The sequence below is a fragment of the Diadema antillarum genome, unplaced genomic scaffold (assembly GCF_040938485.1).
Source record: "Diadema antillarum isolate AM-2024a unplaced genomic scaffold, OU_Dant_1.0 seq00000720_RagTag, whole genome shotgun sequence".
Classification (NCBI taxonomy): domain Eukaryota; kingdom Metazoa; phylum Echinodermata; class Echinoidea; order Diadematoida; family Diadematidae; genus Diadema; species Diadema antillarum.
The window spans coordinates 1,231,025-1,254,616 of record NW_027271624.1 but is presented as its reverse complement, the minus strand read 5'-3'; the positions used below and the strand labels follow the sequence as shown (position 1 = coordinate 1,254,616).

At 39.2% G+C, this 23,592-nt stretch overlaps 1 protein-coding gene across 2 annotated transcripts in view; it reads left to right on the top strand.

Annotated features, from left to right (window-relative positions):
- Positions 1 to 23,592, top strand: part of LOC139738051 (uncharacterized) — a 187,391-nt gene that overhangs the window by 54,245 nt on the left and 109,554 nt on the right. For both annotated transcript variants that reach the window (XM_071648714.1, XM_071648713.1), the window contains exon 2: positions 17,607 to 17,687. In XM_071648714.1, coding sequence (XP_071504815.1) covers positions 17,607 to 17,687 — 81 coding nt within the window. The remainder of the gene's footprint in view (positions 1 to 17,606; positions 17,688 to 23,592) is intronic.

Below are 23,592 nucleotides of genomic sequence, written 5' to 3'. Positions count from 1 at the left end.
AAGCACAGTTATATATTAAAGCAGCAGTTTTATTGTACAATGTAGCTCCTCTCAAAGCTCCATCACTGTCTGTGACAAAATGAAGGCAATTTTAATGTTTTGTTTTGTTTTGTTTGTTTGTCTCCACACAGTGATTAAAAGTCAGCCCATGTCACCTCTGGTTCATATCATGATGGTCTCCCATATATATCCCATACTTGGGCCTACTGTTTTTAATGTGTGTATAGTCTGAGTCCAAGGAGATAGAACCTTATATTTGTTCCAAGCTTTTACAATACCATGTACACTGCAGATAGTATGCATTTTTTTTTTCAAATAACTTTGGCATATTTATTAAAGTTCTGTCTTCTGAGTTTTTCTGTTTTTTGCTTTGACATTACCGACATTGTCAGATCTGATCTGTCAGTACATTGAAGGTTATTGCTTTTAGGAGAGTGCCTTGAAAGAGGCTAAGCCTATGTTGTTTTTGCAATATTGTTGTCATGCTGAGCCCATTTTGTTCGCATTAAGGCATCGTTCAGGGTAGGTGACCCTGGAATACGACTCTCTGAAGTTCACTGGGCAGGCGGAGTAGGGCTTCCGCCGCGTACATGGCGGCAGCATGCAAGATTGTACACGTCATTTTTGCGGAGAGCCCAAGCTCAACCCCAAAGATCACTGTCATATATAGCGATTACACTGCTCATCAGAGTCTTAGCGTGTGTCATTTATTGTTTCCTGTAACAGATCCTGGAGAAAACGATGAGTCTTCTCAGCATGATGATTCAGGCATTGGTCACAGAAATGTTAATCAGCGCTGGCTGGTATGCACACTACCATCACTCCTGGAAACAGGCAGCGAGATGCCTCAATTACCATCTCAATGTTCACTCACTCACTGTCTATTGTCACTGTGTGAACTGATCTTTCACCCCAATGATACAGGAAAGACAAACTTGCCATGCCACATCTTTTTTTCTTTCCCCCCTTTTTTTTAATGGCAAGTACAACGTTTATGACCCTCAGAGTCAGATATCACATCGACAGATCATATTATTTTTATGACAAGTAAAGTCTATGTTATGCCATCTAAATATGGAAGAATATGACTTATTCTATATAAAGGAGTGTATTTTGCCAGCAGTTTGCTAAAAGTGGCAGTGTTCTGCTGGTAACAATGACAATACAGCTGATTGCTCATTCCTACGGTTAGTAAACCCAGATTCTTGGTCATTTGCAGTAAAATATGGAGGTTTGGTCACCTGTAGAAAAGAATATCATTTGGTGTAGCAATGATGCCATGATTGCCATAAAAAAAGTTAAATTTTTATGAAGAGATAGATAATCTGCCTGGTGTTGCACAATATTGCGACATTTGCATCATAACAGATTCTTGTTGGGCTGGATCAGGAATGATTCAGAGAGGAACAAATGTACGTTTTGTCATCATACATTTTGAATCGATCATACGTCAGAAGCAGGTAATAGCAGAAAGTGCATTCATCATCGACATCAAAGCTGGCGGCATTCCGCGCGAATGAATAATGCACTGTGTTCAAACACATACATTGCACGCAGCGCCCTTTGTGAGGCCTGCATGTACGCTGTGAGAAATGAGAGGGTGCACATTGTGAATACAAAAAGTGCCGTCGCACTCACAGCAAGCATGCACATTATACAGCTTCCTGACTCACAGAGCAATGTGGTGTATTGTTTTACTGTTCAATACCATGGCAATACAGCCTGCTTCACTACCAAACTCTATTGCTTCCAAGCTCTATAGGCCAATGCATACCACCATTGGACAGACCCTGTCTTGTCCTTGGGCATTATCATATTATCAAGCATAATGGACTTGTTTTGTCATTTGCGTGTGAGTGACATTGTATAATGGTGGGATATATATAATGCAGTCAAGTCTGGCGGTTGATGTAAAACTTTAGGATTAAAAGATATGTAGGCCTATACTTCTTAAATGCCAATAAACTGGTAAAGTCATTCCAAAATTACAAATACTGGAAGGAAGGAATGATGTGATTGTGCTCTTGGGAGAAATTTTTTGAAGTTATGGATTCCCCCAATAATATTACAACTAACACTTCCACAAAAAGATTTTTAAAAAATGATGAAAAGGTCTTGTAGGAAGGCAAGTGAAAGTGAAAACTTACAATTTACCAGCCAGCTGGTTGCCCCAATGGCTGTTTTGGGTGTGACCCGAGTGTGATGCATTGTTCAGTAGGCCCCATGTGTAGAGAAAGTACATTTGTATCAAGGACAGAAAGAATTGGGGCAGGCAAACAAAAGGGAAAGTATTTGTTTCTTTCCCATGTTAGTATTGCAGATAAAAAGAAAGAACGGAGATATTCTTAAAAAAAAAAATAAAGAGGACAGAACAGGAAAGGTTACCCTTGTGTTGTTATTTATGGTGGGGCCAAGAATGCACTTTTGTATGTGTGCTATTTTGTAGGCATAAAGGTGTGTCATATGTTTTGGGAATCATGGCTTTACAAAAGTTAAATAGTAACCCTTTTCAATCAGAAGTTATTTCTCGTCATAGAGACTTCTTGTTGTGTTTGTACTATGGGAGTGAATGTTTTTAATAGTGTGATGCTAAGTTAGCAAGCATCATTTGCCTTGTGAAATTAGCAGTAATAAGTAAAACCACTGTAGACATGTTTATTGTACAGAGAGCCCAGTAGACAGTTTAATCCCATACTATATACTCTTTGACTACTGGTGTTGCACATGTGCTTCCAAAATAAATTGTCACTTTCAACACAGGTAAGATTTCTCTGAAAACCCCAGAGTGGTAATTGCTCGATGTCGCAACAGTTTAGTTTACATCCACCATGTTTAAAAGAAAAAAGAAATGATGTGATATCTCCAAGTAAATTTGAATTGTGGGATTCATAAAAGTCCCCTGCTGAAAGAGATTGAACCCCATTTTCATTTTGATACACATTCAGTTAGTGGATGAATGATATACCATGTGAACACACACATACAATAGGCCTACAATAAAGTTTTTTTTTTTTTTTTCACCCCTGTGGACAGTTAACAATGTGAGAATGTCACCAAAAGTGCAACAACTTCCAGTCAGATGTTAAATTTTGGTCTGCAGTTGCCAGAAAAAAGAAAATAAAAGGAAAAAGGAAATGTTTTTAATGCACGCAGGGTCACCTGCCTGAATCAACAAAGGTACATACATTGTACACCGCTAGCAAATGGATTCTTTGCATATGCAGGAGCATGTTTAATGCACTTGCGTGTTTAATGTAATCGCAAGGATCTCGCTCGATGTGATATCTGGGAAGGCGTGTGAAACGGCAAATCATTCTTGTTTTGAGTTGACAAAAGGGGTTTCTAATCCCCTCAACCCTGACCTTTGTCTGTAGGTCTTTTCATTACGGCCGACTGCCCATCGATTGTGTTCACTAGATCAGTTACTTCCGCAACGCACACACACTGAAAAATGTCAATACTGGGACACCTCTAAGAGCTGAATGACAGATTTTGAAACTGTAGACAAATATCGACAAATAATGGGCACAATCAAAGCCCCTCCCTTATTGTTCCATATCTCCTCTCACTCGCTCACTGTCGTGCCATTTCATCGTGCATGGTTTTTCGCACATGAACAAAACAAATGCCGAGTTGGGTAACAGAAACAGTACAAAGGACCGTGTGAGTGTGTTTTTGTGTGTATGTATGTGTATGTGTGTGTGTGTGTGTGTCGGACTAGGATATTTTGTAAGTGTGATTTATATAATTGTCAATTTGTAGGTGCTCAGTGAGTAGTTACAGAATATGTTTTGCAATGTCCCCACAGCTGGTACCCATTTCAGTTCACTCATTGTGCATCATAGCTATGGTAGTTTCCTTGGCACAATTCAATGTATTGACTCTATCATTAGCCCCACCCACTCTTCTTAATGTGTTATGATTACCCTTCAGTGTAGAGACTGTTGTTTCTACAAAGTTCTGTGATCTCACAAACTTGGTTAAATGGATTTGATGCTGGATCAGGTGGTAACTGCTGCCTATAAAATGAATGGTAAATTACATCAAGACTATCAGTATTTTTGCATTCATTTGCACACATACAGTATGCATTATCATATAGTTATGCCTTCGTACACTATGGGTATAAAGTCCTTTTCCAAATACCGGCATACTTGCCTCTTTATTCTCATTATGGTGATACAAATATTGTATTGAGAATAGTGAGACCGAGGGAGAGAGAGATGTTATGAGGATTGAAGAAAAGAGATGATTTTGGTTGTGATGCATACCATGTAATTCACAATAATATCTCTTTTTTTTTTTTGGTCAGAGTGGTTGCAGTGGTTGCAAGTAGGATGAATGGCAGACATACTCAGAAAGATTTCAATATTTGCCCTCTCCCCTTCGGTCTCAAAGTGGAAAAGCTATTTTTGGAGTGCTTGTATTGACCTGGCTATGTTGGTCTGCGTAGATCACCTGCAGAAGTAGAAATGGGAAGGTAGTGATCTATATCGTTGGACGTCCAGGAGATGAAATCAAAATACGGAGTAGATTGCGGAGAAACGAAAACAAGTCATCACCATATTGCTGGCTGTTGACAGGTTAGGGAGATAGAGGGAGAAAGAGCATGGGCTGAATCACAACAGATTTGCGATTGTATATGTATGGGACTAAGGAGCGGGCTAGTCTTCTTCTTCATCGTCATCAAGTGGTTGGCCGCCATTTGTGTCCAGCCATCTCTCATAGTCATAAGTTGAACAAGCTTGCCACTCCTTCCATGGTAAACAAAGTAGGTATCATAAAATCATAAATCTCTACAACCATACTTTGGTTAGTTCATATTCCACATTGCAAAAGGTAACATGTAACATGGCAGGGCTTGACCTGGATAACCTCAAACAAATATTACCTTTTGCTGTGGATGCAGTGATGTAGGCCCTATACATGAACCTGTAGTACTAGGAAAGTATAGTGACCCATATTTGAAAGTCATTTGACACTCAAACAAAAATCTGACTTTGATATTCTAGATGTTTATAGTAGAAGCAGAAGAGTAGAAGTAGACTTTGCACCCAAGTGTACACTAGGGTCTAGTTTGTGAACTATAGTTTTTCTACCCTCCTGCTTATTAAAAAATGGAGGGGGGGGGGGGGCTTGGTCGGTAGAGAAGGGCACTGTGGCTTTATTGTACAGTTCCCTGTCAGCAGACATAAAGTGTGGCATGGATCATAACATTGGGAAATATTCATAAACAGTTTTACGAGGGAGGGGGAGGCAGGGGAGGGGGATGGGAATACGCAGTGTAATACAGTTGTATAAGGCTGTGCTGAAGCATTGATATGCCCTTGTCTTTCATAGCCAATCTCTGAAGGGAGGGGTAGGGATGGGGTTCATGTCATGCAGACTGTAACATGCATGGGGTGGGGGGGGGGGGGGGGAGGGTTGGAGGAGGGGCTGCATGTCACAGCTGTATCTCATTGTCAGCAGCTGGTAGGAATGTTGAGTACGCCATGCCTTCTCCATCATGTCACTGGATATGCCATGAATTGACGTTTGATGGTGCTGACAAAGAATTTCAATATGTAGTAACCTTGTCCATGAAGAGATGAAAAGAAATTACTTGTTTTGTTTCTCAGTCTTATAGAGATTGTGTTCCTCATCTGGTATATCATCATCTTTTATCCTATAGTTCTCCTGGGAAATCTCCTCGCTCTTCACACCTGTCGGTGTGGATGAAACCAGAAACCTGAAACCAGATACTAAACCCTGATCCTGAACCCTATACATGTCAATATGTGCCGTCATTCCTAACAAAGATACACTGTACATTGTAGGCAATCGTTTTTTACCATGAAAAGGTCCCCTGTTTTTCTGAAAGATAATTACTGTAAAAGTGGAAATTTTCGCGGTGTTCAAATTTTCGCGCATTTCGCGCAACCAGAAACTAGCGCGAAAATAAAAGCACGCAAATATTTTTGCTTGCCATATGTGCCTGTGCGTGATGTCTTGATTCCGCGGAATTAAAAACACGCGAAACTCTTCCGACCCGGCCAAGCGCGAAAAATTAGTCACGTGAAAATATCCACTTTTACGGTATTGTATTAAAAGAGAAATGTACCTTGGCAAACATGTACAGTAAACCAACTTAAATAGCAACAACAAAACCAGCCAATATGTTATATCCAAATTTAGTGCATCTTTGAGTAGCTTAGGTTGCTCCAGACTACTCCAAAGTTTACAGCGTCTTAGACTTGTCTAACATAGCAACAACTTAGGCCTATGTATGCAATCTGTATTCAAGGTTTATATTTGTACTTCTCTCAAGAATAGGCAAAACTGCATGCTCTCCTAACTAAGGGAAAGATAGGGCCTACCCATCATTACAACTATTCTATGGAAACAAAGTACATGTAGGCTACAATGTATTCAAACACTGTGATAGTGTGAATTACAGGTGTGTGAACATGTCATTTTGACTCTCATGTTGCACTCATCATTGAACTTTTGTGCTGTCACGGCCACTTGTGCCCATGTGGATGCACCCCTCACTCATCCTTGCCCCCACCCCATCTCCCCCCCCCCCCCCACCCCCTTGTCCTCACCGGCCCAAGGTTTTGTATTCGTGAAGGCTAGCAGCACTCTCCTGTACCCTAGAAATATGCCAGGGCTCTCAGCCCACTGCTGACACCAGTCAACCAACACCTGGCTGTGACTCAGGGTGTCAAGTCTATAGTATAACCCCTCCCTCTTCCCTCGTCAACAATGGCCTGGGGGTGTAAGGGCTGCCCTCATCCCCTTCCTCCTCCTAATGAAATTGCAGACGCATCAGTCATCTTTTCAAAAGACCCTGAAAAATAAACCCCCAACAATAACAGTAACAATATCTCAGACATATGACCAGTGTAGCAGTTCTCTTATAATTTCTTTACTCGTTTTTGTCAAATCATGGTGTCTGACAGTTGTTTTCTGACTGTCAAACGTTTTATTTAATCGATGATCATTCTGTTCAATTTGCCATTTTCCATGCCAGTCAGTTTGGAGTTGATGAGATGTAGGCCTATCGATCCATCGTCATTTGATATACTAAATACCTTAACATTTTCCAAAGAAGTAATTAGCTATCTGCTGGTCATGTGATGGAGAAGGGGGGGGGGGGGGTATGGGTGAATGGGAAAGACCAAATGGTCGTAAGGCTTAAATTCTCATTTTTTTCTTCCAAACCCCACCTTCGTGAGGTAGACGACATACATGGGACCATCACTGAATTCATAAATCATTCTATATTCAGTGCATTCATTATAGCACTGTGTTCATGTGATTATGTACACATCACTTGCTTATATTAGACTGGTCATGTGCTTGCCCTTTCAATAATGATGATGAAAAATGGTAAAAATAGCCGTACATTAGTTTCTCTTCTTTATGAATGACTTGCTTTAAATAACAGAAGCAATGAGTTTTTTTTTGCTACGCTCATCCTGTGGCCACATTATTGTGGCACGAAGATAAACAGCGTGATCACGTATCAATATTTTGAAAACTGTTCATGCTATTATTGGTAGCAAAAGGAAGTACTGTACCACTTTCACCATCTCCCTATTTGTGATGCAGCAATTTTCCTGAAAAAAAAAACACCAAAAAAACTTTCATTCTGCAGGAACAATATGACATGCTGGTTCTCAGTAGGAAGTAGCTGTAAAACTGCTGGAGTCAATATCATCATGTGAAATGCAAGCCACTGTTTACCACCACGAGACATGTTGTCATCTTCCATTTCTATAATTTTGATTGTGCCTTGGTACTTTAAAAAACACAACTCTTGCGATGTGAAACTAATAGACCGTGGGTTTTCTTATTTCTGGAGTACAGTATTTTGTATGTGTTCTCACATTCTTATGGCATTAATAACATCTATATCATGAATCTTAAATTGCAGAAAATGTAGATGGCATTTCTCTTCCTTTTGATTTTATGTATTCTTTAAATTACATTTCTTTATTATTGCTTATGAGATTCTGTCTACGATAAATTGCAAGGAGCCCCAACCTCAAAACATTTACAAGTGGAATCATTTTTTTGTGTTCCAAAATGGAATGACATCATACATGTGTGAATGAGTAGATTTGCCTCCATGATTGATTTCTGTACATCTCACTGACACCATCCTTACTTTCATCTTGGTGAACTCTGCTAGGTTGGGCAATTTCAGGGGCTGCGAATGAGATATTCGGTTAATGACACACTTTAGTGGTCTTCTTGGCTACATTATCTTCAGGTGACTTTGAAGAATGTCTCTTTTATTAACAAGTGGAGATGTTTGAGATATCTTAAAAAAATCAAAGATTTTCTATATCAGTCTTCACATCCTCTCAACTTTGGGAAATCTTATATGCGCTTTCCATATCTTGTTGATCTGCATCTCTTATGAAATTCCACAAACCAGGTCAAATTTTCCCCGACAGTATTTGCTTTCTACGTCCCCTTTTTTTTGTAAAGTTAGGGCAGTGATATTTCCCACATAATTGCTTATGGCTACACAGACAAAGGCCAAGTATGGATAAAACTTGGGTCTAAAGTGTTTCTTTTCACTTCAGTGGGGTCATTTCCGTCGCTAATAACACGCGAACAATAACAAAAACTGTTTGTCCTGGGTGACTTGACGTGGGCAAGCCAGACTTCATAAAGAGCTACTACCGTGTTTGTACGTGTGTTTGTACGTGTCACAGTCAAGTCAGAGGGAAAGAGGTGTGTGATGCCATTTGAGGTCAGTTGCTCCAGCATAGTGGTTTACAAGAACAAACCATCCGCATATATGATGATCTCTGAATAAATAGTTGCCAAGGTATCGGAGTGTGATACGCCTGACCTGAACGAGAGACTCTTCCGTGAAATAGACCGTGTTTGCTCAATGCTGTTTTGGTATAATCTGTTAATACACACATATTTGATAGAGTTCAGTTCAGGAAAGAGCTTTCTCAGCATGAGTTTGGCTGACTAACAATTTCAAGGCATACATGATATGTTTATTTCTTGTTTCAGGGAGTGGCATTTGGTTGAATGCTCAGAAAGAGAAAGTTCAAGATGATTGTTTCCTGTTTTGCAATGAATCATTCAGGTCAGGAATGAATCAATGTTTTGGGAAATTTACATTTGTGATTAATGGATGTCATCTAGAAAAAAACCCACACACAGAGCAAAATCTGTGAATGTATACCTAAAATGTAAATACAGGTATGCTCAAACCCCTAGACTGAAGAAGTTTAACATTGTTCATGATAATACCTGACAATGATGATGATCAAAATGATTACAACAGCAGAAATGATAACAGTATTCTCATATATTATTGTCAATATCAATATCATCTCAGTAGTATAATAATTTTGTGTATCATTATTGTACTGTGTGGTGTCAAAATGACAATAATAATGATTTGATAGTTCTAAGAAAAGAAAGAGCAACTCTTTGATTTGGAGGTACAGACAAGATAAACTGGAGCGAAAGTTCTGTTCTGCAAAACGCTGTTGCGTTCATGCTCACTTCGATAGAAATGCTGATTCAAAACGCACAAAAAGGTGCGTTTACGATCGGCGTTTCTGACTAATCATGTTTGGCGGGGAAGCATAAATGCAACAGCGTTTCTAAACGCGATTAGAGTGACGTCATCTAAATGCCTTTCCGGTTCACGTGAAAAAGCGCGCGCCCGGTCAGCCAGCTACCCTGGCCTGTGCAATTTTCCCATATACTGTGTATATACGCATGTCTTTCCCAGCTGCTCTCCCAGGCCAGGCCACCAATCGTAGCGCGCGCCCCAATTTGACCTGCCTCTGCTGAGGTCAGCAAAGCAATCGCAAACGCTCTTTCCAAGGCTCGAAGAAAGTGAGCATTTATAAACAGTGCTCCCATGAACGGCGTTTTGAATCAGCGTTTTGAATCAGCGTTTCAAAACGCTGATTCTGCCTTCGCAAATTGAGCATAAACACACCCTAAGATGACCTGGCGGAGCCAAGTGTGATGCATATGAGGTTCAGTATGAAGACCGGATAATTCTTGCCAAGGGACAAGACCATTAAAGGCCCATTCACACACAGGAGTTATCGGTTTCCGATCGCCATGCATTAAATGGATTTAACTGGCTGATGTTCACGCGCAAGCCAAGCAAATCAATTGGCTGCAAGACAAACATGTTCAATCTCTGAACTGCACATGTCTAAATAATGGTAGGAGCATCACCTGGACATCCTTACCCTAAGCCTTGTGTCATGACATTATCATTTTTTCCCCCTATGTACATTTATTAACACACATTGCTCAAGACAAATAATCGTAAGGGTTTAAAAAAAAATCAAGATGGATGATTTTTTGCACTGCGATGGGGATCGCAAAGTTCATGATTTCATATCCACATTTATTGATTGGCAGCAAAAAATTGATTTTTAAAAAGCAATCTGTGTGTATGTGTGTGTGTGAACAAGCCTCAGGATAAAAAGTTACAATGTGGTCAAAGCATAAATGGACAGTCATGTGATGGATTGAATGCCATAAAAAGACAAAATTGAGTTCGTCCCAGATTCACGGCGCAATATTGTATAGTTTGTGATGATGATGAATTACATCCAGAAATGCCACAAGTCAGTGCCTTCATTCATATTTCGAAAGCAGTTAGAGACCTTTCCCACTCTGTATTGAGGCGGAATCGACAATCAACTTCATGCTATGCCAGTGACTCACTATCAAAGAGCGATTACCTTCGAAAGCAATGCTTGATTTGGAAGTTTAATTGAATTCACAGATCCCTCATTTGCTGCCTCTGTTGCCGAAATGCCATCAACATATGGTTTCCTGCCATGTCTATTAAATGAAACGGACATTAAGGTCTATTTTGACTGTATAGGCATCACTCATTGCTAAATTTTCGTGGAAGTCGAGACAATATTGGGTGTAGTCAAAAGTATTGAGTTGCTAAACCTCAGTCAAAGGTTCATGTTTTTCCTCTGACAGTAGTCAACTTGATATGTGCAAATCACTTTTTTTTAAAGACTAGGTTCAAACTAAGTGATTTAAAGGACAAGTTCACCTTCATAAACATAAGGATTGAGAAAATGCATCAATATTAGTAGAACACATCAGTGAAAGTTTGAGGAAAATTGGACAATCGATGCAAAAGTTATGAATTTTTTAAATTTTTGTGTTGGAACCGCTGTATGAGGAGACTACTACAGCTTGTGAGTCATATGCGTACAACAGTATAAAGAAAATATAAAAGAAAATTCAACATATTTTCACTTTTTTCGCATAATAAAAGAGCAATTGACTTGCCTCTTTCTAAAGGCAGGGGGAATAATATTACCCATAACATTTATCGGTAACGAGTCAGGGGAATGTGTACTTTTTTCAAAAGATGGAATTTTGTGAAATTCTCTTAATATTTTCCTTATATTGTTGTACGCATGTGACATCTAAGTTATTCATACACTGCAGTAGTCTTCTCATCCAGCGGGTACTGCACAAAAACTTCAAAAATTCATAACTTTTGAACGGATTGTCTGATTTTCCTCAAACTTTCAATGATGTGTTCTACTAATATTGCTACATTCTCTCAATCCTTATGTTTATGAAGGTGAACTTGTCCTTTAATGAATGTATTGTGAAACGAAAGGACAAAGGAGAAACGAAAAGATTTGTCTTTGAAGTTGTAACCCATCCCTTTCAATAGCATCTTGATCTCAGAAACACCCTCCCCCCAAAAAAACAAAACACCCCACCTTATATGCATTTTATATATGAATTGAATTCAATATGTTCTTCTTGTTGATCTAATCTCTGCTCTGTCTTTCAATATTATTTTGGTTTGAATGAGTATCGTGTTTAAATAACTTTGTATGAAACAGATCGTGATCCCCTCGAATAAAAATATTTTCCCCATTTGACATGACCTGGTAGGGGATTTAATTAAGAATGGGCACGAGGAGATCAATTCAAGTTAGAAAGATTTGAAGCTGCGAAGTTGTGGCAACATATTGAAAGCATGAGAATGACAATATTCCACAGAACGGACATGCATCGTAAACAGCAACTTGACAGACTTCTTCAATGTCGTTCATATCCTGAAGAAGAAGCCAGGTTATGAAGGGAGCAATGCTATGACTTGGATAAAGGAAGAATGGATTAAAAAGTAGGGTGACTTACTGTCGCTTCTTCATTTTTGATACATACTGTTATCGTGTGGATCCTTCTTGATTCTTCCCTGCAGAACGATCAGGGAGGTATACACTGTGAACCCTTCCTCCCCCCCCCCCCCCCCATCGTCCACGTCTTGCCCAGTAAGGGGTGATCTCGTAAAGGATGTAGAACGGATGGGTAATGGCACCAATCATGACGCATCTAAATCTCATTTAAAGGCAGACCTAGCCAGTGTCATGCACGACTTGACAAGTGGATCGTTTTTATTTTTTCTCTCTACTGTGTTGTTTTTCATTTTCTTTAAATGCTAGGCTGCAAATTGAATTGTTAAAAAAAAAAGGGGGGAGGGGGCTGTCATCTCGGGGATGGTGCGGGGGCGATGCAGCGAAGGACATGAATGCATGATTCCCCAAGATGCAGCCCATGATTGGACGGCTTAGCCGGTAGATTTTCCCAATCGTCATCCTGTTAGGAGTATCATCTCATTTTTCTCCCCTTTGCTTTGCTAGCTAATGGGGCACACTGATCTGATCTGAGCAGCCTTAAAGGTGTGAAGATGTGAGGTTCTTTGGGTAGAAATTGTGGTTTTTCTTGTGCAAAATTTAGTACAAATTAGCTAAAAATGGTAGTTTATAGTAAGTCTCAAAGTTGATTGACTTTGATTACTGATAATGTTTGTCTCTTTGTCTTGCAGTGATTTGGAAGAAGCTGTGTGTACTTTAACTGAAATGAAAAGGGATATTGTTTAATTGCCTTGTTTTCTACTAAGATTTCAATGTTATGTCTACAGAAGGAAAAAATGCTTAAACTCTTATGTTAGGTCACTTTTCATGTGTAGTTCTCTTGTGTCTTTTTGAGGAATTTCATCAATATTAGTTAGAGAGGAAGATACATCCAAATACACTGTACTTGTACATTGAAATGAGCATCAGAGGTGAAGGATTAGCTTCTGGTTGTGTCTGTAGACTAGAGTATATGTTTTTGTTTTTGTTTATTTTTTTTCTTGGTACTGCCACAGCCGATTTCTGTACTCACCATAAGAGCCAAAAATCATCCGCAAGATTCATGAGATATGCTGGTTGTGTGTTAGAGTGCACCTAGGTGTCTCTATCCTAAGAGCATCAACCTTTCAATTCAGTGGCATCTGGTTCAATGTTCCCATGACAACAGCTGTACCAAGGTCATGCCACACTGTCCTTTATCATGAGGTAAAGATGATGTTTTTGAACTTGTTTAGTGATTTGACTGTGCAGAAACTTCAAAAATTCATAACTTTGGAACGGATTGTCTGATTTTCCTCCAACTTTCACTGATATGTTCTACTAATATTTGCCACATTCTCTCAATCCTTTTCTGTATATGCAAGTGGACTTGTCCTTTAAAATATGATAGGCACTTCACTGGTATGGCCAGCAAGAATCATATTGATTATCATGGCTATGATGAGTCATCTTACTCACAGATATCCAACTAGCTGTAGTTCTCAAGTGGTACTTAATGAATTACTTCCTGTAACATATAAAGCACATGTATACATATTGTACACCTGTGTAGTTACAAGTCAAATCATATCTTTACAACACAATCAACTGGCAGGCATTGAAGGTACATGTATGAAGTTAAGGTATAGGTACATCTGAACAGTTCCATGAAATTTTGAAAAAAAATACATTGGTTCAGATAAAACAGTCATCCTGAATGAAATTCAGCTGCCTAGTAAGTCAAATACTGTAGAAGACCACAAACTACCACTGAATTTCCCTTTAACGTGAGAGAAATTTAATCAAGTTCACCAGTAGGTAGGTGTAGTTTCTTCATACATGCAGTCTTGCTGTAGATTCTTTCTCAGAAAGGCAAGTTAATGGGTTTAGCAGGTTGTGTAGAGATGGAAAGGTTGCCCATTCACACCAGCAAATATCATGCGCTCCATGACTGCTTGCTGCATTAGTGTGCGACTGCATTTATTAATTTACCTCATGTTAAGCTGTCAGCTTACACAGGCATCTGACAGTAGTATTTTTAGCTCACCTGAGCCAAAGGCTCAAGTGAGCTATTGCGATCGCCCTTCGTCCGGCGTCCGTCGTGCGTCGTGCGTCGTGCGTCGTGCGTCGTCCGTCGTCCGTCGTCCGTCGTGCGTCGTGCGTAAACTTTTTACATTTTCATCTTCTTCTTGAAAACCCCAAGAACGATTTTCATCAAACTTGGCAGGTAGCATCCCTAGGGGGTTAGGAACTCAATTTGTTAAAATGGGCACCATGCCCCACCCAGGGGGCCCCCAGGGGGGCCCAAACCCCCCAAAATTAAGGAATCTGTAAAAATCTTCTTCTCTAGAACCAGAAGTGATAGAGCTAAGTTAATACTATGAGTTAGTACATTGATGACTGTAGTTTCAAGTTTGTTCATGGCAAAATTAGGGGTGCCCCCCTTGGGACCCAGGGGAGGGGGGTGGGGAGGGGTTCTAATGGGTCCTAAATTGTACATTTTCATCTTCTTCTTGAGAACCCCATTACCCATTTTCACCAAACTTGGCAGGTAGCATCCCTAGGGAGTTAGGAACTCAATTTGTTAAAATGGGCACCATGCCCCACCCAGGGGGCCCCCAGGGGGCCCAAACGCCCCAAACTTAAGGAATCTGTAAAAATCTTCTTCTCCAGAACCAGAAGTGATAGAGCTAAGTTAATACTATGAGTTTGTACATTGATGACTGTAGTTTCAAGTTTGTTCATGGCAGAATCAGGGGTGCCCCCCTTGGGACCCAGGGGAGGGGGGTGAGGAGGGGTCCTAATGGGGCCTAAATTGTACATTTTTATATTCTTCTTGAGAACCCCATTACCCATTTTCACCAAACTTGGCAGGTAGCATCCCTAGGGAGTTAGGATTTCAATTTCTTAAAATGGGCACCATTCCCCACCCAGGGGGCCCCCAGGGGGGCCCCAAACCCCCAAAATGAAGGAATCTTTAAAAATCTTCTCTAGAATCAGAAGTTATAGAGGTAAGATAATACTATGAGTGAGTACATTAATGACTGTATTTTCAAGTTTGTTCATAGGAGATCAAGGGGTGCCCCTCTTGGGGGCAGGGGGAGAGGGGGGTTGGTTGGGAAGGTCCAAATGGGGACCTGAATTGTACATTTTCATCTTCTTCCTGAAAACCTCATGATGTATTTTCATCAAACTTGGCAGGTAGCATCCCTAGGGGGTCAGTATCTCAATTTATAAAAATGGGCACCATGCCCCACCCAGAGGGCCCCAGGGGGCCCCAATCCCCCCCCCCCAAATTAAGGAATCTTAAAAAATTTGGGCCCTTATTGTACAGTTTCATCTTCTACTTGAGAATGCCTGGTCAAATTTTGGTAGAGCTGTGAATAATTTAGATTAGTGACTGTGTGAAAGGTGAACTTGCGATACTCAGGTGAGCGCTAGACCCGCGGGTCTCTTGTTTCTCCCCCCCCCCCCCCCCCCCATCAAATAGAAACACAGATGAGGATGTCTGGATAGTGAAGAAATGGGTGAGTCTTGTCTGTGGAGATGGTGGTAAATGCTTGCGGGATAAATCATGTGTACTACTATTGAAGCTTCAGGCCGTTCAATCCTGTTAATATTTTTTTCTCAGAAGGAAGTGCTCAATTCTTCGTGGACATATTCTAATGACAGCTTGCAAAGAAGGTTAACTTTAACATCATTTTTATTCGGTAAAAGAGATGAAAACATCCTAAATGCTCAATATGATTTGACTTGCGAAAATGTACTACCAGTTTATAAATGAACCATACAGTGTCTGTCTTGTGTGCTGGAATTGTGTGTGGTAGCGAAGTTAGTAGCAGTAGAACATAATGTGATGCATGCATACTTCTTTTCATACCGCCCTCCAGCTCCATCCTCATCCCAAACCCAGTATGTTGGGCACTTGATGACGCGGGAAAGCCATTTTGGGGGTAACAAAACTGCCGAAGCCTCGGCAAACCCGTCAAATCGCTGAGCGGTCTTGCCGCGATATTGTGTCGTTTGCGCCACTACATGGCCGCTCTCCCCCTCCGAGACCTTTTAGTGTTAGGCTATAGGAGCGTGAAGTCTGGGGCTGGAGTGAGAGAAAGGAAGGAAAAAACAACAACGACCGAAAGCGTAAAATGGCAACAGCCTTGCCTACATTACGCACACCTCTCTCCGGTAAACAGAAACTGAAGAATTGCACCTTTTTCTCTTTCCTCATTTCTATTTTGACCATGGGAGGGAGAAAGTACTCATAGGGCATACAGTATGTTTGGTCTTCCCAGAGTTCCTAGCTAGGTTAATGTACTATCTTACAGCTGTCGTGGAATGTGTATATTGTATCTACAGGCCTTTTAGTAGTAGTGATTTTTATTTTGTTTGGAGAGGGGGGGGGGGGGGGGGAGAGTAGAGGTACCTTTATTTTTTTTTCTTTTCTTGTCAGGAATTAAAAGAAGAACATGAAAAGGAGGAGATGAATTGTAACTAGATTATCTCAAGGACACACTGTGCCTTTTGTTTACTGAAAAAAGTCCTTATCTGACCAATGTGCAGACACACTCGCTCTTTTTTTAAAACTCTTTTTCATGTATTATGTATCACATCAAGTGATCTGAGTCCTCTGAAGGAAGATCTGTGCCATGTGTACAAATATTGCATGAGAGGGAACCTCCCTTTTAAACTCATAGACAGAAGTACATTTACCCCAGCAAAGTTGTGATTGGCAGTCTGCATTTTTTTTGTTGTTTGGACCATACCTGAGATCAGTCAATATTGATCCAATAATTCAGGTACAAGTTTGCGGGTGGTATTTCTTAGAAACTCATCTCTTCTTTCGTTTTCCGTCCTCTGCCAGTTTGTTGAAATGTTTAAGAGATCAGCTGAGCCAGTGTTTACTCCTTGTGACTTGGGGTATATTTTTCCACATGTTTTACGTGCTGAACTAAACATTTGCATGGAGAGGACCACAGGAACATTGTGGAAATCAGGCCGACATCAATATTTTGATTTGATCACGATCGGCACAGTGAACCACAATGGACCACTGTGGAGTCAGTGGTGGTTTGAAACCCAATAACCTTGAAAGACCTTTCAGAATAATCATATGTGAGGCAGGAGTATGAATGGTCATGTAGTTACCCTTGGCATGACAGAATGTATTGCATTTATGGCCATTTTAATCAAAGAAGAAAATTGATGTGTAAATTTGTACTAGAAATATCTCTCTCTGTTCTGTTCATTTCTTGCTCAGCAATATCTTACGAAATTTGTCAATTGTAATCATTAGACTCAGGGTTGGCAATGTTTATGTGCCATTGACATGAAGGCCTCATTTTGATATTTCATAATTATTTCCTTATGTTAAACATCGTGTATCAGCTGCAGTTACTGCTTGTGGTGTTTGAGACCCTCAAATTAAGCTCTCATTTCCAATCTTATGTCTTGATCTCACAGAAACCCAAGAAGGCGATCCAGTATGGCTACCTGTTTGTGGCACCAGGCATTGACTTTGATAACCCCATGTCAAGAAATCGGGTGAGTTGCTTTGGCATAGAACGATATTTATTTACTCATTGTCATATTTGTTTTTCATTTATTTTTATTTTTTGTACTGGTTTTATGTTCAAGATGAATCAAATAGGCACAATGTATCAAACACATTTAAGAGCAAACATATGTTGGGTGTCATTCTCCAGTAAGATTATGTAATCAGGGGTGCTTATTGTCGAAAGTAAAGAGCAGTGATGACATTAATGACAGATTTGTTTCTTCATGTGATTGTTTGTGTGCATGTGTGTTTTTAGTGATCTCAGTTCTGTTAGTTGCTACGGAAAAGAACCCCCCACCCCCTCCCCCCAAAAAGGATAAAGGACAACTGAATACTTGATTCTTTAAAAAAAAAATTTTAAACAGATTAATCAAGATTAATGGTTTCTGTGGTATAATGTTCGGTGTTAGTGATGTAATGGGGACTTTATAAAGGGCAGCATCTGATGCATTGAAAAGAACATCGTGACTTTAATCGTATCTGCTTATTATAACGGCTGATCAGACTAATTCAGACCTCTAATGTTTGATGATGATTTAAAAGATCAGCTTATCATACCACATTCAGGTTGTTGCCCATGGTTAGTTAGCGAAGTCTGCAAACTATGTGGGGTTTAATCCCCAATATCCAGTGAAAATCATCCAATACAGAGTGTAGATCTTGTATTTCATGACTATGACTTGTGATACTTGCTGTTCATGAACAGATAAGAGAATGGGGGTGGGTTGGGTAGGGGAACCCCCACGCGCCCAAACAAGCAGGGAGAAAGGGAGATGTTCCACCCTAGCCTGAACGTGTGTAGATATCACAGACGTTATAATCACCATTGATTCATGGTGAGAAGTTAAGTGATCATCCACATGTGCATAATCACCTGCGTACATTTCAATCCCAGCTGGATTAACGTCGCTACATTCTGCGATGACGCACTGAAGTGATGTAGGCCGATTATCCCATCTGGTGCAATATGAAGTTTGTGAAAGTCATGCTTTATCCCCGCCCCCTTCGCTTTTTAAAAAGTGAGCTGTGTGGCATTTGCTGCACATATGCAAAACATCTTTTCAGGATCAGGGTGTAGGGAAGATTTATCAGTTGTGTGAGTAATGTTCTGAGTCAGGGAAAAATGAATTAGCTGAGGGATTGGAATTCTGAAATACACTGCAGTACATTAAGTTGTAGCAATTTGAAGGTATGTTCAAGAAAAAAGAGGGTGCACATATTTTCACATTAAAAAAAATGTTAATTAGCAGTGAGTCTGTGGGGAAAATGATCATGATTAGGAAACATTGCTACAATCTTTTTATGTATTTCACATCATTGCAGAGCTCACCTACCTCTCAGGTCTATCCCCCCCCCCCCCAAAAAAAAACAAAAAACAAAAAAACAAAAACAAAAACAAAAACATTTTTCATTTCATATTTAAAGGACAAGTTCACCTTCATAAACATAAGGATTGAGAAAATGCAACAATATTAGTAGAACACATCAGTGAAAGTTTGAGGAAAATTGGACAATCGATGCAAAAGTTATGATTTTTTTAAATTTTTGTGTTGGAACCGCTGGATGAGGAGACTACTACAGCTTGTGAGTCATATGCGTACAACAGTATAAAGAAAATGTAAAAGGAAATTCAACATATTTTCACTTTTTTCGCATAATAAAAGTGCACTTGACTTGCCTCTTTCTAAAGGCAGGGGGAATAACATTACCCATAACATTTGTCGGTAACGAGTCTGGGGAATGTGTACTTTTTTCAAAAGATGGAATTTTGTGAAATTCTCTTTATATTTTCCTTATATTGTTGTACGCATGTGACATCTAAGTTATTCATACATTGCAGTAGTCTTCTCATCCAGCGGGTACTGCACAAAAACTTCAAAAATTCATAACTTTTGAACGGATTGTCTGATTTTCCTCAAACTTTCAATGATGTGTTCTACTAACATTGCTACATTCTCTCAATCCTTATGTTTATAAAGGTGAACTTGTCCTTTAATACTGATTTGATTTTGTAAATTCTGTGCCAACTTTTGAACATATGGTCTACTCAGTTTTGTCTACAAGATTGTGTGAGGCATTAATTATTGAAGTCTCTTAGGTTGTTTTTTTGAGTGTTAGTAATTTCTACAGAATTGTGTTCTCAGTCATATAGCACAAATGCTCCCTCAAGTGTATGTGGGGGAAAAAATAAGATTGATATCAAAACCCCCACCCATAGCATTATTGCACATTTAGGGTGGTACCTGAAATATTAGCTGCAGTGGTGTGTATATCACATCTTTACTTGCACAATGTCAAATTTCTGAGTGGATCACGAGACACAGGCTATAGATACATGGGAAATTTTGGTAAATCCCGGAAGTTGACCTGCCCTGAGACAAAATATGGATTAGGGCTGGCCAGCTCAAATTAGACTACTGAATGCTTACTTTGCCTTATCCCAGGTTTGGTTTGGGTAGTAAATTATAAGATGTCGAAACACTTTGCTTTTATGGAATAAAAACATACATCAATATATTATTTGTGACACAAACATTGTTATACCCTTGCCAAGTATGTTTTGCTTGGTTTGTTTGTTTTTTCTTCTATTAGCAATGTTGCTCAAAATGGTTTGGTGGTAATTTGGATCCATAATATCTTTTGGACAATTATTAGCTAAGTCCAGGATTTTTGCATGGTACAACAGTGAAGTGGGATACAATTCTGGAGCATTTTTTTTTTTTTTTTGTCCGAGTGCTTCCGGTTTAAAAATTTTGTTTTCAATCAACAGCCAGTGGGAAGCTACTCAATTCAATGTCTGAATGCTCCTTTCTGTAACTCTATACAATTCCGAGAAATTCGTGCAGTCTGGAAATATTGTATGATAAATAAGCTCTAGCATAAGAGTGTAGAACCCTCCATGTTTATAAATGGCATTTGGTAACTGGTAACACCCATAGACCTGTTTACACGAGACCCTAATCTCTTGTCGCTGGCTAAAGGCCAATTTATGATCAAGCAATCAACTCCACAAGGAGATTTAGTCACTGACATTTAAGGCTATATCATATCACGGATCCGCTGTCACATGCATCATGGATACCCCATCAGCCTTGTTCCAAAGATAGCTCATTTTGATAATCTATCCAAAACACAATGAAGTAAAGATCAAAATGATATTAAAGTATGATTATAGAATAGTAGATAAGTCCATCGATGAACATAGAGCCTCCTTCTTTGCATGAATATGGATTGATAACTGATTGACAAAATAATTTATATTTTGTTGAGATATGTATTACAAGGGGGTGGGTGATAATGAACTGAATTCATCAAAATCTCTGCATTCTTGTTTCTTTATTGCAAAGGGTGGGCAATATTAAACTAAATTCATAAAAATCTCTAGGTCCTACATCCTTGTTTCTTTATATGTCATGAACTCTTTCCATTTCGTTGAGCTATCTGGCTAAAATTTGGTCCAGTTTTGACAGTGCAAGAGTGTTTCGCAAATTGTTGGTCTCAATCTAAGAATGACTTCACTGTGTATCGCTACTGATGGCATACTCTGCACTTGCTGTTTTCTATGGTGTTACATCGGATCAAAGGTCGCTGGACAAAGTACCGCATGAAATGGTAGATGGGATAGGAACTCCAAGCCTGCCCTCCAATATTAATTCTGTCCCCATTTCCTCCTTGTCTCTGTTTACAAACATGTGATACTACTCTTAAAGGGATGGCACAGTATTGGTGGAGATGAGAATTGGGCTTTTAACTTTTTGCAAGATGCCAAAAAAACACTTCAAGAGGTTTTCAAAGTTTATTTGATGAAAATTGCTTTGGAATGACTGAAACATCCAAAAACAAAGTAAAAAAAAAAAGCAGTTGTAATAGAATGTGGGTCCCACACTTTATTAGAATCACTCTTTTTTTGGTATCTCAGCCATTTCAAAACCAATTTTCATCAAATAAACATTGAATTCCTCATATAATTACATGCTCTTTCATATTTCATAAGAGGTTTCTCATTATCTCACCGAAAAAGACCTGAAATTAGGTCTCAACCGAAACTGTAAGATCCCTTTAAAGGCCATTGTTCAGAGCTTAGGAAATTTTACCCACTAAATATGATAGAAGTTTCTTGTGTGGTTAACTTTGGATGGAAGATACGAATATGTGCAATCTCTGTGAGATGATAGTGTGGATATAAACAAATAAAATCACATATTTATCATCATCAAAACAAATGCCATGATGATCAAATTATTGCATTCAAAAATTACTAGAACCATTTCCTGCAAAGCAACATCAGTGTTGGTGGTTGTAGTGTTCATAGCCTTGTGCAGAAGTAGGTGAAGTGCTGTTGATTTGATTCCCATCTCCCAACTGGCTTGATGATGGAATATGATTGTACCCACACGGGATAAACAGAAATTTAGAACAGTTGTTGAAGTTGCTGAGAGGTTACGTCTGAAATATTGTGCTCTTTGAACACACAGACAAATGAGGAACAAATGAATTGCATGCTTTAATTGGATGGGGGAGGTCATTAGGTCACTATGGAGGCAATTAGAAGATAGCCCCACTGACCAAATTGGTGATTATAATGGCCATTTTGGGAGATAACCCAGCCATAGCAAGATCTGTGTGTGTCCTGCTGTGGAGATTCTCACACTGGGGCCACAGGCTTGTTTTCGTGTTTTTTCTTCTCCTCTCCTTGTTTGACAAGGACAAGGCAAGGCAGATTATCTCACCATCGGTCAGGTACTAATTGACAATAGACGCAAGAACAAAATTGCAGTGTTTTTCAATAATGTTCATCAGGAAAGTACCATTTTCTTGTGTTTGTTTGTTTTTTCTTTCTGAAAAGCTGAGAAAATATAAAAGAAAGATTCTGTTGTGATACAAAGCTTTTACATCGTGTTGACATTGTTGTTTACAAAATTAGTATACATTATTATATTGTACATACATGTATGCAAGAAAATATGAGAAATGAAGATATAGTGTACCAAGCAATATGTCATGTTGAATATTCACTATAAATAAAGAAGGCAACATTTCAGAGTAAAGTTTATGGTCGATAATTTGAATGCAGGGGACTATGTTCATAAGCATAGCTTGACTTGGAACATGGCCCTATATATTTTTGTAACATGAAATATTTGATAAAACTGTTGTAGAACATATACATGTGTAAAGGAATGATGCAATGTACTGTTAGTGTTATCATTGTATTGATGTTTGATACATACCTTTAAAAAAATCCACCATGTGGGGAAATATAAAAGCCAATATATTGATAAGTCATATATCGAACTCTATCACATTATGACAAGGTGATTTAAAGAGCCAGCTCTGTTCTAAGGATTCTCCATGTCAACCTTTACAGAGTCCAAACCAATGATATTTACAATAACACATAATATATTGCAAGTTTTTATTGTTCTGGTGTTAGAGAAGTGAACCATGGAGATAAATACAAAATCCTGTAAAGATCTGACCACATAATTTTGTCAAATGAGAGAGAGATATATGTGAAAATATATCCTGCAAAATAATGGCATTGTACTGCTGGAAATTGCTCTTTTCCCGCAGAATAGTCACTGAAATATGGAAGAATTTGACAATGTGAATATGAAACCACAACAGTTATTATGCTGTAATTGGACATTTGTTGCAGAAAATTGTATAATTATGTGCCACAATTCATTGAGATTTCACGTCATAAAAAGTGGTCAATGCATAGAGGGCTGCAGCTTTGTTACAGATCTTTATCTGATTCATCGCAATTCCTACATTTTTATTTCACAGTGTCAGGCTAAATCCTGGGCTTGTCAGCTCTGTAATGACTTCTTCTTTCTCTCGAGAGTACATGTTGTTGCTCGCCTCTACCACAACATTTGCTCATTACAG